General features: G+C 43.2%; 1 protein-coding gene across 1 annotated transcript in view; it reads left to right on the top strand.

The window, feature by feature from the left end:
- epha10 (EPH receptor A10) overlaps positions 1-13,567 on the top strand; it is a gene marked incomplete at both ends in the record, with an annotated part of 171,907 nt that overhangs the window by 109,215 nt on the left and 49,125 nt on the right. The window contains 2 exons of the mRNA XM_080786983.1: positions 1,044-1,199; positions 10,683-11,012. Of these exons, the coding sequence (XP_080643109.1) occupies positions 1,044-1,199; positions 10,683-11,012 (486 nt within the window). The remainder of the gene's footprint in view (positions 1-1,043; positions 1,200-10,682; positions 11,013-13,567) is intronic.

The raw sequence follows: 13,567 nt of genomic DNA on the forward strand, positions 1-13,567 counted from the left end.
CTCAATAGAGCATACGTACGGTATACCAGAGCTGTTAATGTGGACCTGCTGTTTAGAATTCGGAGAAGAGTGGCGCGGGAGCAGAGCTTGCTAGCTGGCTGCCTGATTTCACACCCATTATCACCCACTACAAAGCCATGGCGAGCGGAAAATGAAACGATAGAGTGTGTGTGTGTGTGTCTGTGTGTGTGTGTGTGTGTGTGTGTGTGTGTGGTCTACGTGTTATGCAGTGATGCATGCAGTGATGTTACTATGTTAAGCAGTGTGGATACTCAGGCCTATGTGTTCACAGTGCACATGCAGGGTCATGTGCACTTATCACCCTCGTACACAGATGTTGCCCAGCCTCCCCTCTTTCCCCTTCGACTGTTCCATATTCTTTTCCGCTGTCACATGAACAAAAGGGGAGTGTTGGTTATTGCGAGTATATCAAATACAGAGTAAGGAAGTTGTAAAAAGGATCTTGGACCTTTAATATAGATGAAGATTAGTGTGCTGCCTGGTTAGGTTTGAATGGTCATTAGTCATGGCAGCCTGCATTGGCCTGGGCGTAGACATAACACAAGGTGCGCATGTGTCGTTCATTGTACATGTCTGCCTTGCCACTCCTTTAACCATTAAGACCTGAGGCCGATTCTACAAATGTCTTCTAAATCTTAACAGTGGACCATCTTATGCTGCATTCATTTGGCTGTGGACCGCTCTCATATGTACCGTATTTACGTTTCAGTTATGTTTCTTTTTGTGGAGGGACAGACAGTAGGCTGACAGGTAATGGGGAGAGAGATGGGGGGGAATACATGCAGTAAAGGCCGTTGGGATCGCGAGTCGAACACTGCCAGACTGGATTACCAGCCAAGGAGCCTGGACCATTGAGCCATGGCCCAGGCTCAGTTATGTTTTTTCAGATGTATCCTACTGTATGCACATCTTTATGTATTCAGTCCCACGGAGCACATTTGTCGTTCGCCCAAGCACATTACATGTACACCCATAATTTGGTCTAATTAATGTGTCTCTCTCTCTGTCCTCTTGTCCTATAGCATGTCCCCGTGGCTCCTACAAGATGTCCTCCAGACAACAGGAGTGCTTCCCCTGTCCGGCCAACAGCGTGGCAGAGGATGAGGGCTCTGTGGCGTGCACGTGCAAAGAGGACCACTTCAGAACGCCACTGGACACGCCCTCTGCACCCTGCACACGTAAGAGTAGAGCTTTTTTGCCGTGTGTGCGTGTGTGTTCCCACGCGTGTGAGTGCGTACTTTGCATGCATACTCCCAGTAAGACAAGGAAGACAGTCCTCCCCACATTTTTCATGTAGGTAGCACTATAACCCGTTTCATGTTTTGGCCTATAAACTCTAGATTCCTAGGTCGTAAATAAAATAAAATAAAAGATTCCTTGAATAATGATGCGTGTTCATCATGTAATATAATTGCTGTGTGAGAAGAATTTGTGAGAAGAGCCTGTCCTATCTTAAAATTGGCTAATGGGAGGGCAGGCAGGCTAGCGGGCAGGCCAGCCGGACCATGGCCACGTCACTCTAAGTCAGACATAACCATAAACAAACCCGATATGCCCATATATAAACCTCTGTTTTGTTTTGTTTTCGCACTTAAACCCATAGCGGGCATCACCAGCAGCATAACTAGACGTCACTAGGCCCCCACTGAGGCTGGTCAGCGTGGTCAGCACACCAACACCTGGCCATCACAATGCTACAAAAGAAATGGGATTGTTTTCAGCCTTGTCCAATCAACTACTTGAATCATGTTGAGGGTCGTCTACAGAGCATATCTCCAAAAGCCCTTTCACTTCTGCACACATGAGGTGCCACAAATGTGCAACGTTGCCACCGTGCGTCGTATAAATGCTAATTCCCCTGTAGCCTCCCTTGCATCCTGATGCCTGTAACGCACAACGCCGGCTAGACAACCCAGCCTGGCAGAGATATGCCACGAGTTCCCCTTTATTATTTCTTATTAATTGAGGTGAGGGGCGCACGAACGAAGAAACGCACGCACGCACGCACACACCACACACACACACACACACAAACACACACACACAGTCTCTCATTACCATCACACCTGCATCATTCATCATCTCGACATCACAGTAATGATTTATCAATATATATTTATATGAATATGTCACCCTGTCCTTCAGTCGCCCAGGTCTTCCATTCCGTCCTTCATAGATTGACTATTCATCAGCTCCATTCACCTTCTCAGCCTTCCGTCTGATATCAGTCATGTACACGCCCTTCACCCTCCTGTGCATATACTATCCTTACCCTCCCTCTGACACGTCCCCTACATTTCTTTCTCCATCTTTGTTCCTACCCCCAATTTCGGTCTCTTTCAGTGCTATTCCCATTATTCTTCATTAACCTCTGCCCTGTTTCTCTAGTATTCCCTTGAAATGAAAATCCATCTCGTCTTGAAACAAAATTTGCAATTTTCCTGATCACCTCAGACAGACGAATGTGCATGTGTGTGCACAACTAGGCCTATAGATCAATACTGTACATGCTCTTTGCTGTACTTTTGCATTATGCCAAAATGTAGTTGATCTTTCTCATCCCTTTCCTAAAATAAATAAATAAAAGAGGTTTTGACGTTGGAAGGAGTAGTAGTAGTAGTTAGGGTAGTAGTACTTAGGGTAGTAGTATTATGTATTGGAATTAAGTCTGTCAGAACTATGGTTGGAATGATTTTCCTTTAAGACAGGAATGCTAATGTTGAACTGTAGGTATGTTGTGAATTTCATACTATAGTGTGATTTCTATGGCATCAGCTAATGTGGCTCCTTTTAAATGAACAAACAGGCCTGAGTGGTCCAGGTACCTAGGCCGGTAATACAGCGTGCCGTGGGTTCGAGCCCCGAGCCCGTCGGCCTTTGCCGCATGTCTTCCCCCCGTCTCTCTCCCCCTTTCCTGTCCAAATTACTGTACCCTATCAATGAAGGCAAAAGCCAAAAAAACTAAAAAACTCTGAGTAAAGCCCAATGTCAACTGAAAATGGTCAGATGAGTCAACAAACAGCTGGCCATGTTATTCAAATTGTTTAGGTCCACTAACCACATGAGCTGTGCGTCTGATGATCCAGCCCACTGGTTTTACAACACAATCTTGGCTGACATTCACTTCCTATTGAATGCAAGCTTTTTTGCCAGGGCATAGTATTGTTAACCAAGCTTGCAGTTTGAGGAAGAGGGTTGAACAAAAACCAAGACCTGAAAATTCCACTTCCGATTAATTGTTGTATTCAGCAAAACTCACACAATTTCGTATACATTACTGTATCTCTGGAGTCATGTGATAAATCATTGATATTTTTCATATTCCATTCCAGTTTGGCTATGATGGCCTTTCATTGTTTGAGGCATGGGCCTACTTCGTCAACAATCAGGATCACAGCCCAGAGAGAGAGAGTCAAGTCAGTTTTATTCGTAAAGCACGTTTAAGAACAAGCCTAATAATGAAGATTAAAAAGTACAGTGATGGATCAGCACAATTGTTGACTAACTAGTTGCTCATGCAGCATGAAGGACGGGTTTCATGTGGAATAAAACGCTGGCAGCAGTCCTACCTACTCTCAGCAACCGTGTAAGAAAATACAGCTCTGTATTCTCTGATTCTCTGAATCCAACGGTACCTGCTCTGTGTTATCATGGTTTTGTTCCTGTGATTGTAGCTGCCGGGTATTGGCGTTAAGAGAGCACATTCTCAGTTATGTCATCAAGAGGCACAACACCTGCAGCCACCTTTCGTAGTATTTAGTTATAGTACTATTAAGCTGGAGAGACTATGACTATGAAGTGAGCGAGAGACTGAAAAGTATTTTTCGGGTTTATTCCTTGTAGTGTTACGTTCTTCTTTAGATGTTGAAGATCAAGCAAACAGCCCCGTTTCATTGTGCATTCAGTTACAGGAGAGAGTTTTGCCAGAACTATCCAAGGGATCCGATTATGTGGATTCCTTTTTCATGTGGATTTTCCCCTTTATCACTGGAGTCTCCGGCGCAGCACCCATCTTCATTTGCCATAATATGCATTGATCATCCACAATTCCACCACACCCTGCATCTCCCCTTTGATCTATTTGCCTTTTACCTTTGTATAACCCTCTTTCAATCACCTACCATTATGTCCATGACACTTATCTATGTCTGCTCAAAATGACCCCTCTCCCCTTTCTCCCTACTTATCGCTTCACCTTGTACATTTAACCTTCCCCAGGCCCCTTTTCCACCGGTTTGTTCCCAATGGGAACCCGTTCAGTTCTTTTTGGTTCTTAGTCCATGAGCCAGAGCTCCAAAATTGGAACGTTAATTATGAATTGAGTGGGCAAAACCATACCTATATTAGATTGTTCACACCATGACACTTCCCCAATTGATTACTTACACGAAGACAATGATTTATTGTATTACACATTTTACATTTTACATTTTTTACAAATATGCAAAGGAGGCATTATGTAGGAAAACATGCAAAATAATAGAAAATATGAAAAGGCTACTACTGTGGAAGGGTTATCATGTATTATTTTACTTGTATTGATCCTATGAACAATTTAATATAGGTCTAGTTTTTCCCAGCTCTGGCTCATGGACTAAGAACCTAAAAGAACTGAACCGGTTCCCATTGGGAACCAGCCGGTGGAGAGGGGGTCTCAGTCTTACTCTTATAACATTCTACATTCATTATCCACTCCTGTACCAACACAAGTATCCTCTCTTGTATTCCTTCATTCTGACTTCCCTTTTAGTATCTATCCCACCACATGATCACACCATCTATCAATATATCAACTGGAATGAAGTCAAGTCAAGCAGTCAGTCAGTCAGTCACTTTTCCTCCCTCAGTCTTCTGTTTTTATGATGATACCTGTACTAAACCCATTCAGCCTTTCTTCATGCTCTGACCCATTAAGTGTCTGTCCTCTACCTACCCCCCCCCCCCCCTCCATTACATTATCCTCCTCTACTTCTCATTAATATTATGACCCCCTCTCTCATCCACCTATCAGACAAATATCTCACCATTCTCCTGAATACACGGATGCATGCACACACACACACACACACACACACACACACACACACACACACGCACACGCACACGCACACGCACACACACACACACACTGTGTTACTATTTCTGATGACATCCAAATGTTAGTATGGTAATTTTATGAATGCATTCCTAAAGCCTGAGTTGTATTTCAGTATAGTTGCATTCAGTTGTCCCGCACCAAAAGGAGCAGATCTACAAAGCCCACAATGCATCACACTGATGCATCACAATCTACACTATAGGCTTGTAGATTTGCTCTTTTTAGTGCATGACACCAGTGTGCAAGTATAAAAAAAAAAGACCTGGGTCGAAAAATGATGATGATGACAAGTATGGACGCATGCACACACACACACACACACACACACACACACACACATGCACACGTACACCATTGGCATTTGCACAAAATGTGCAAATGTAATTGTCTCCCTTCAGTTCCTCTGAAATTAGTCTTTCACCGCCCGTCTCTTCCTGTCTGGCCCGACCTCATCAGGTCTTGCCTCCTCCACCCATGCATACGGAACACCATTCCCCTCTAATAGAGATGCAATACGAAGCCAATAAGACAGAGCCCAGACGGGGGCAGCCCTATTGATCTCTGCATGCAGAAAAGCCTATTGATATAGCATAGTAATTAGAAGGAATAATGGCCTTCATGCCGTAGGAGTACACAGGGCAATAACATCAAGGGTCACTAGGTATGCGTGTAATGCCATCTTTGTTGTGCGAGTGGATGTGCACGTGTGCACACATTTGCACGTTCACGAGCACGGTCATATCCGTCTTTTATAGTTTAGTGTGATCAGTGGGTTTAATTACGCTATTGATCACTGAGCTCTCAGATCCCAGTGTGATAACATTTATAGCAGCCTAATGACCACATTAATTACACTATTGATCCAGTAATTATGATCATCCCCGGGTTCTACCTATTATTATTATTACCGCGGGGAGAGAGGGCCAGAGCGAGGGAGCCTTGGAAATTGCGCCTGATGGATGGAGTGAGGCAGAGAAATGGAGAGGGGGAGGCGGACGAGAATCTGAGAGGATGGGAGGAGGAAACTGAAATAAATGAAGGATGACATTCTTGCTGTTGGTCAGAAATCCTGTATGTCCAAAACGGTTACTTTTCAGGAAATGGGAACAAAAGAACCCGTGTTCCACTGGGTCCAATGTGTTTATTTAGTTACAAGCTATTAATACTTTTCATTCGTTCAGGATTCATAAAACCCAAAGCAAAAAATAGATCTACACTCACACGCATTTTGCAACTTTTGTGTGACACCCTAGTACGATGAAGTAGGACATTCATTTACAAAGAAAACCAACGTAAACAAGTTGAAATATGGAGATATGCCCGGGCAGCCTAGCGGTCCAGGCACCTGGGCTGGTAATCCAGCCTGACGGCGTGTCGCTGGTTCGAGTCCCGATCCAAACAACCTTTGCCGCTTTTCACCCCTCCATCTCTCTCCCCATTACTTACTGTATAGCTTCTACTACAATCTATCAATAAAGGAATAAAATAAGTATATTACAAAAAGACATATGGAGATACAAGCTTTCTGCCCAACAGCGACGATATAATATATGCACAGCCTATATTTCAGAGGGATGGATAAAGGAGAATGAGCTGTAGACAGATGGATGTTGAAAGAGACAGAGACGAGAGAGAAAGAGAGAGTGGTGGTCAAGTGGAATGGAGGGAAAATGGGAGCGAGAGAGCTGAAAGAGGAAGGGACGAGGAGAGATGAAAAGGGAAACTTGAGGGAGAGCGAGGTAGTGTGCATGAAAGAGGGCCGGGTTGTGAATAAAGGCCCAGCTGTGTGTGTGCATGGATGTGTAGCTTGTGGCGTGTGTGTGTTTGTGTGTTTGTGTGTTTGTTTATCCTCCGAGTCCCTGATTTCTGGACTTATGTAACTGTGTGACCCTCGAAGCAAAGGCACAGCTGTGTTACTTTGATGTCTTTGACAGCACAGGCAGCGCAGTGCACCTTCATTTATTCACCAGAATTGCACAAATACGCAGGCAGGCAGACACGCACGCACACACACACACACACACACACACACACACACACACACACACAGACACACAGACAATTGATGGTCTTTAATGGCCCAAGGCTTGATTCATCATCTGTGTCGTCAAACACGTGGACACATGTCAGTTAAAGAGATTGACTGTGTCTGATATAAAACAAGCCTTCTGACTGACTGTTTCATTGTACCTTTCATTCTCAAGGTTGCAGCGAAGGGTTTGAAACGCTGAAGGGTGCAATGCAAATGTATTCCAGACGGCATTACAATGACTAATGATGCATTTTGCCTTGGAAGGGCTATGAAAACTGTCGGAACACTGCATACATGCAGAATTTATATTCCACCTCATGGAAGACGGCCTACTTTTTACATGGCTTTCAGTTGCCGTTACAGTATGGACAAAGAGTCTTTCGTTGTTATTGGGTTTAGTTTTTTTGTGGCGTACACATCAAGGTTATCGGTGGCCAATTTCTTGAAATAGTGTGTAGCACTGTACCATGTAATATTGTGCTTTCATAAATCCTTATTTGCAAATAGTTTGCTTATTCCATTTATAGATGGATAATATTTATTAGTATTATTGTTATTAGTTAGAATCTTTAAATGATCACATTATCACATCAACTGTTCCAAAGCTGCCTTTAACCACAGAAGCATGGATGGCACTCACTGTTATGACAGCATTGTTGTTATAGGCTATGAGGGTATAATTGTCATTTGTTCTGCAGTGCCGATGTTTGTGTTGTGCCATTTTATTGTAATGATCCATTCCAGCAACAGAATTCCATTTATCTCAAATATTTGAACGAAAATAAGGTTTCTAATTTGATATCGGCCACATGTGTCAGTCATGCAGGTCCATAATAATAGCTTGGGTCCAGTGGTTGCATGCATCATGTCATGTCATCTTTGTGATATCAGATCAGGTTCATTGTTCCAGTTGAGTTCAAAATTATTTTCCACAACAGCTCACCTGCATTTGCTGTTTGTAAGTGAAGGATTTGTTCCACACAACACGATTGGTAATGGTAATGGGAAAACTGGATCAGTGTTTCGTACACAAGCATAATGACATTTCTAGCAACTACCTTTGTTGATAGAAATTACTTATCATCCCATCATCATCTCTCTCTCTCTCTCTCTCTCTCTCTCTCTCTCTCTCTCTCTCTCTCTCTCTCTCTCTCTCTCTCTCTCTCACTCTCTTTTGATTGTTTGTTTTCCAATCAGAGTAAGATTATGTGATCAGCAGTGGTTAAAGAATTTGCACATTGAAAAAGGATTTAGGGAGAGCAGACCATTACTTTTCTACTCGGTTCTTTGAAACGCAAACACAGAAATGCACTTGCATAAACAGTGGTTTGTGGACCACTAGTGATTTATTCAAAAGTATGTTCAAATAATCATGCAATAAATGCACACAATCTCTGTATGTATGTATGTACGTACATACGTATGTACGTCACATATCCCATGAACTGTCCAACATACAATATAATATATTGTAGTGGGGTGGTCCTTGTGGATTGTTTCAAAATATGCTTTATTAGTTTGTTTGGACAGTGCATATTAATGGTCATGTAAATGCGATGGAAATGCATATTACGAAATACATATTTCAGGAATAATAAGGTATAAAGTGCATCTATATCGTTAAGCAGCATTTTTTGTAACCAAATTAACTTGCACTAGTAATTCAGGATACGCTATCACAGGTTTGGTTGTCGAGTAACATTTTTTTTTAGGAATATGCTTGTGGTCCAGAGATAAAAAATGGTTGAGAACCACTGACATAAAGACACACAATCTGTAGAGAACCACTGACATACAGACACACAGTCTGTACAAGACACAAACTGGCTTTAGCCGTGGCCTTAACTCCAATGTTTTTCATCATCTGTAATCGCTATCCCACATCAATCCAATAAAAGTATTATCCAGCCCTCCTGCCAGATGCTTGAACACCACAACAATGACACGCACTCCACTATGATCCTGGTAGGCCTCTTCTCGTTCGGTCAGCAAGGGTTTCTCATCAGATTTATTGTTCTGTCAAATGGAATCGTAAGGATAACAGATTAACTTAGCCTGACGTGCAATGTGAGCCCATTCAATCGCACCCTAATACCCAATGCACTGATAGCACTAAGTGATTAAGTCAGATTTTGAAGTCATACAGATGTTGTAGTATCCATATAATATATCACATGGGCTGGAACCTGCGTTTCCTTCTCAGTCGGTTGACCAATTGATCTGAACTTGCACATTGACCAAGTACATCGATCTGTTGTCGTGGTTGCACTCCCATAGTCTGAATGGACGGTATGTGGAAATGACTAGTTGCATATTATTTCCGTCCTTTAATTATGGGTACGGTAGGGTTGCTCTGCATTATGTGCACTTTTTCATCCCTGCAATTGTACAAAAAACTGTTTAGTGGAAAGCCATGGTGTTACATGAATGGTACACCGGTACACACAACCGGCAGTGGTTCAGGAGGTAGACCTACTTGACTTAAACCTTGTTGCTCTTTGGGGAGCATAGGTACTTCTTCCAGCTGGTTTGTTGTTGGGCAGACCTTCTCTGCTTCCTTCCAAGATGTTCTTTTTTTTCCTTGGGAAAAAAAAAACATTTTTTCCTGAATGTTTGCAGTTTGTTGCTTTTGTGGTTCTCCATGTTTCTGTGCAGTAGAGTAAATCTGACTTGACATTGGAGATGAAGTTGCAGAGTTAGATTTTTGTGGAGATGTGTTTTTGAGTTCCATACTTAGTATTAAAACTGTAAAGCTGTTCTAGCCTTCCCTATTCTTGTTTGTATGACTGTGTCCTTCCCAACGATGCTTCCCAGGTATGTGTACAGTACTGTATGTACTGTCCACCTCTTCCAGTGCCTCCCCATCCAGGGTTATGGTGTTGTTTGTTTTGTGGTCTATAGTCATCACCTTGGTTTTAGTTGTATTGATATGAAGTCCTGTGGTAGCTGCTGTTATGGCAGGTTTTGTGAGTTTGGTTTTGCAATTGTGCTTGTCTGTGTGTGACAGGAGGACTATGTCATCAGCAATGTTCAGATCTTCAACTGATTGAATGCCCAGGTTTTGTTGGGCTGTGGTTGACTTCATACTCCAGTCGACTGCCAGGAGGAAGAGAAAGGGAGACAGTAAACAGCGCTGTCTGTGTATTACTCTGCAGGATGAGCGCTTGGCACCTTTTCTTCTTCCCACATCTGTCTGAAGAGTTTGTGAAGTAGTGAAGTAGTGTTGTCGCTGTTTCTGGGTCTGCTTTTATGGCTTCTGGGGTATTCCATCAGTTCGCTACAGTTTTTCAACATCATTTTTTATTTCTTGTTTGTTGGACTTTATTTGTATTAGGATCCAGGTGGTGTACCGAGGGATGGATGTTGGCTAGTTCAGTTGGTCTGGGTCTGTTCAGCAAAACTGCTTTTTTAAAGCATGTGCTCAAGAATTTAATTAAAAAACAAAGTACAGTACAGATCAGCTGTAACAATGTCACATAGCACATGTCTGTGTACCCCACCAACCTTTTCCCTCCTTGTGCCTCACCCCAGGTCCCCCGTCTCCACCCAGAGACCTGGTCTACACCTTGAAGCAGTCCACGCTGATCCTGGAGTGGGCCGCGCCGTCCGACACGGGAGGCAGGGCCGACCTGACGTTCAGCGTGGGGTGCAGGCGGTGCGTGGGGCCGCAGTGTGAGCCGTGCGGGGCCAGCGTGGGCTTCGTGCCCCAGCAGGTGGGCCTGACGGAGAGGACGGTGACCGTGGTCAACCTCCCCCCGAACGCCAACTACACGTTCAGCGTGGAGGCCCTGAACGGAGTGTCGGAGCTGCTGCCCAGCAAGAGGTTCTACACACAGGTCAACGTGTCCACCAGCCTGCCTGGTGAGTAGGACGCCGGTACTCTGATTCACGCACACTACCTCTACTGCTGCACCATTCTTGCTCAATTGTGAACCTCGATTTTCCTCCACAAGAATTGAGATCACGATTCTCATTTCTTCCATGAAAATATGTACTGTCTTTAGTTTGTAGTTGAACATTACTACATTCACAATGTCGCAGTACCTAGAACCGACCAGTATGGCTTTAAACATAGTGCTTGACTTAAAGTCACTCTTTTGTAGCAAAAACATAAGAGTAACTCAAATTAATTGGACAGTCAACTAGTGCTGCACGATTCTTGCTCAAATTAAATTGTGCAGCACCAACTACCTCTGACGCTTCCATATACCTGGTCGTGTGCACTAACACATGCACTTGTGCAATGTGCACTCAGGCATACTGTATACGTATACAGATGACTGTTTTCCACTGAAGCATCTTAAGAATCTCTGCCACCAGAGGTGATCTTTAGCGGTTGCAGTCTTCAGCACGCCATTGGCTAGGGGCCTGAAAGAGCACTTAGCCAACTAGCCCTGCAGACCAACTCTGTAGCAACACTATATCTGGGGGAGATCAACTGTGAATACACTGAGTGCGCATACACTCACACATAGAGACACGCGCACACACACACACACACACACACACACACACACACACACACACACACACACACACACACACACACAAAGACACTTAACGTGCCTTCATTCCTCTATTAATGTATAGTATGCATATTTTTGAAGAGCTCGTTTACTCAGTTTGTTTGCCAAGCGCATGTGAAATGAACCAAATCCCTCATTTGGAAATACTGAAAAAAAAAAATATATAACTAAAGAAGTAAGGGACTATAAATAAAAAGATAGAGTGAAAGACAAATTGCACGGTTTGAAAGGGAGAGAGGGGGAGAGAGAGAGAGAGAGAGAGAGAGAGAGAGAGAGAGAGAGAGAGAGAGTGCAGTCGAGGGGAGGATGAAAATAAGAATGAGTGTGTTTTGTACCATAATTGGTAATTAGCATGGAGAAATGTTCTGCATTATGAATGAAGAGCAGCATAAATCAGAGCACAGTGTTGAGACGACAGCTGCACTCTGCTAGCTTGAAGTCATTTAAGTTCAGTCGTCACCATGACTCCTTTGTGACAGCAGAGAGAGGCGGATGAGATGCACTTCAGAGCGTGGGGGTGCGTGTGTGCGCGCGTGTGTGTGTGTGTGTGTGTGTGTGTGTGTGTGTGTGTGTGTGTGTGTGCGTGCGCGTGTGAAATTTTAGTACATGGTATATGACAGAGTGACAGGCCTGGTTTGTGAGTGATTGGACAGGTGTGCTCGGACAAACACAAACTGGAGAATGTGATTTATTTTGTATCCATGAAGAATGCAACTATAATTTGAACTGATGGTGTGTCTGTGTGTGTGTGTGTGTGTGCACGCACATGGATTGAGAAAGTGGATTAAAGGAGATGGAGGTTGTGTGTGTGTGTGTGTGTGTGTGTGTGTGTGTGTGTGTGTGTGTGTGTGTGTGTGTGTGTGTGTGTGTGTGTGTGTGTGTGTGTGTGTGTGTGTGTGTGTGTGTGTGTGTGTGTGTGTGTGTGTGTGTGTGTGTGTGTGTGTGTGTGTGTGTGTGTGTGTGTGTGTGTCCGTGCATATGTAGGTGCCCCAGATTATTTTACTGACCAAATGTTCAAATATGGGGTTATGTAAGCATAACATCTGGACTACATCTGGTGTGTTCAAGTGTTGATTTGATTTGGGTCTCTTTTTTGGGCTAATCTGCCAAGAGTCCACATATAAACATATTAACAGTTGGGCTGTGTTGTTACCATGCTGTTTTTACTCCACATATAAACATATTAACATTTGGGCTGTGTTGTTACCATGCTGTTTTTACTCCAAATATTGGGAAGACGATACAAACAACAACAACATCATGGCAAGTAACTGTAATCTAAGAAAAGCAGCAATTACTGTTTTATTCCTGTAAGGAGTATAACTGTCTAATTATACTGTACATATAAGATGTGCTTTTCCACTAATTAATAAACTAAGTAAAAACCCTTGCCTCTCTGTCTCAAGACGCATTCTGTTCTTTTTAATGAGCTACATGGCCTTTAAAGTAATTAAATATAGGTTGTGCAAAACAATGAAATACACATCGTTTCTTACTGTACCTGCTCCTGCAAAATGTGATTACACATGCACTTCTGGAGTTAATTACAGAACAGCTATACCAAGCATTTGTATGAATATAGTTATTGCTAACTTTTATAGCAATAGCTACACGATAAAACAGTGTTCTTCCACTGTGGTGTGTCTGTTAATGTCTGTTAACACAAAACATGCTCTCTATATCGAGGTGGAAGCCTAGTTAAAGGACAACTTCACCTATTTCCAACCTGTATTCACATAACCGGTCCTCACTAATGCTCATTATAATAATTATGGTAACATTTTTGTCTACTTGGTCTGTGTCTCAGAGGAGGGCTGAGAACTGTGCTGTGGACAGTTCACAACCTACCAGTGACATCATTGATGGAAATCCAAGTGAATGGAAACAGCA

The sequence above is a fragment of the Protomyctophum bolini genome (assembly GCF_963924005.1).
Source record: "Protomyctophum bolini genome assembly, chromosome: 17".
Lineage (NCBI taxonomy): Eukaryota > Metazoa > Chordata > Actinopteri > Myctophiformes > Myctophidae > Protomyctophum > Protomyctophum bolini.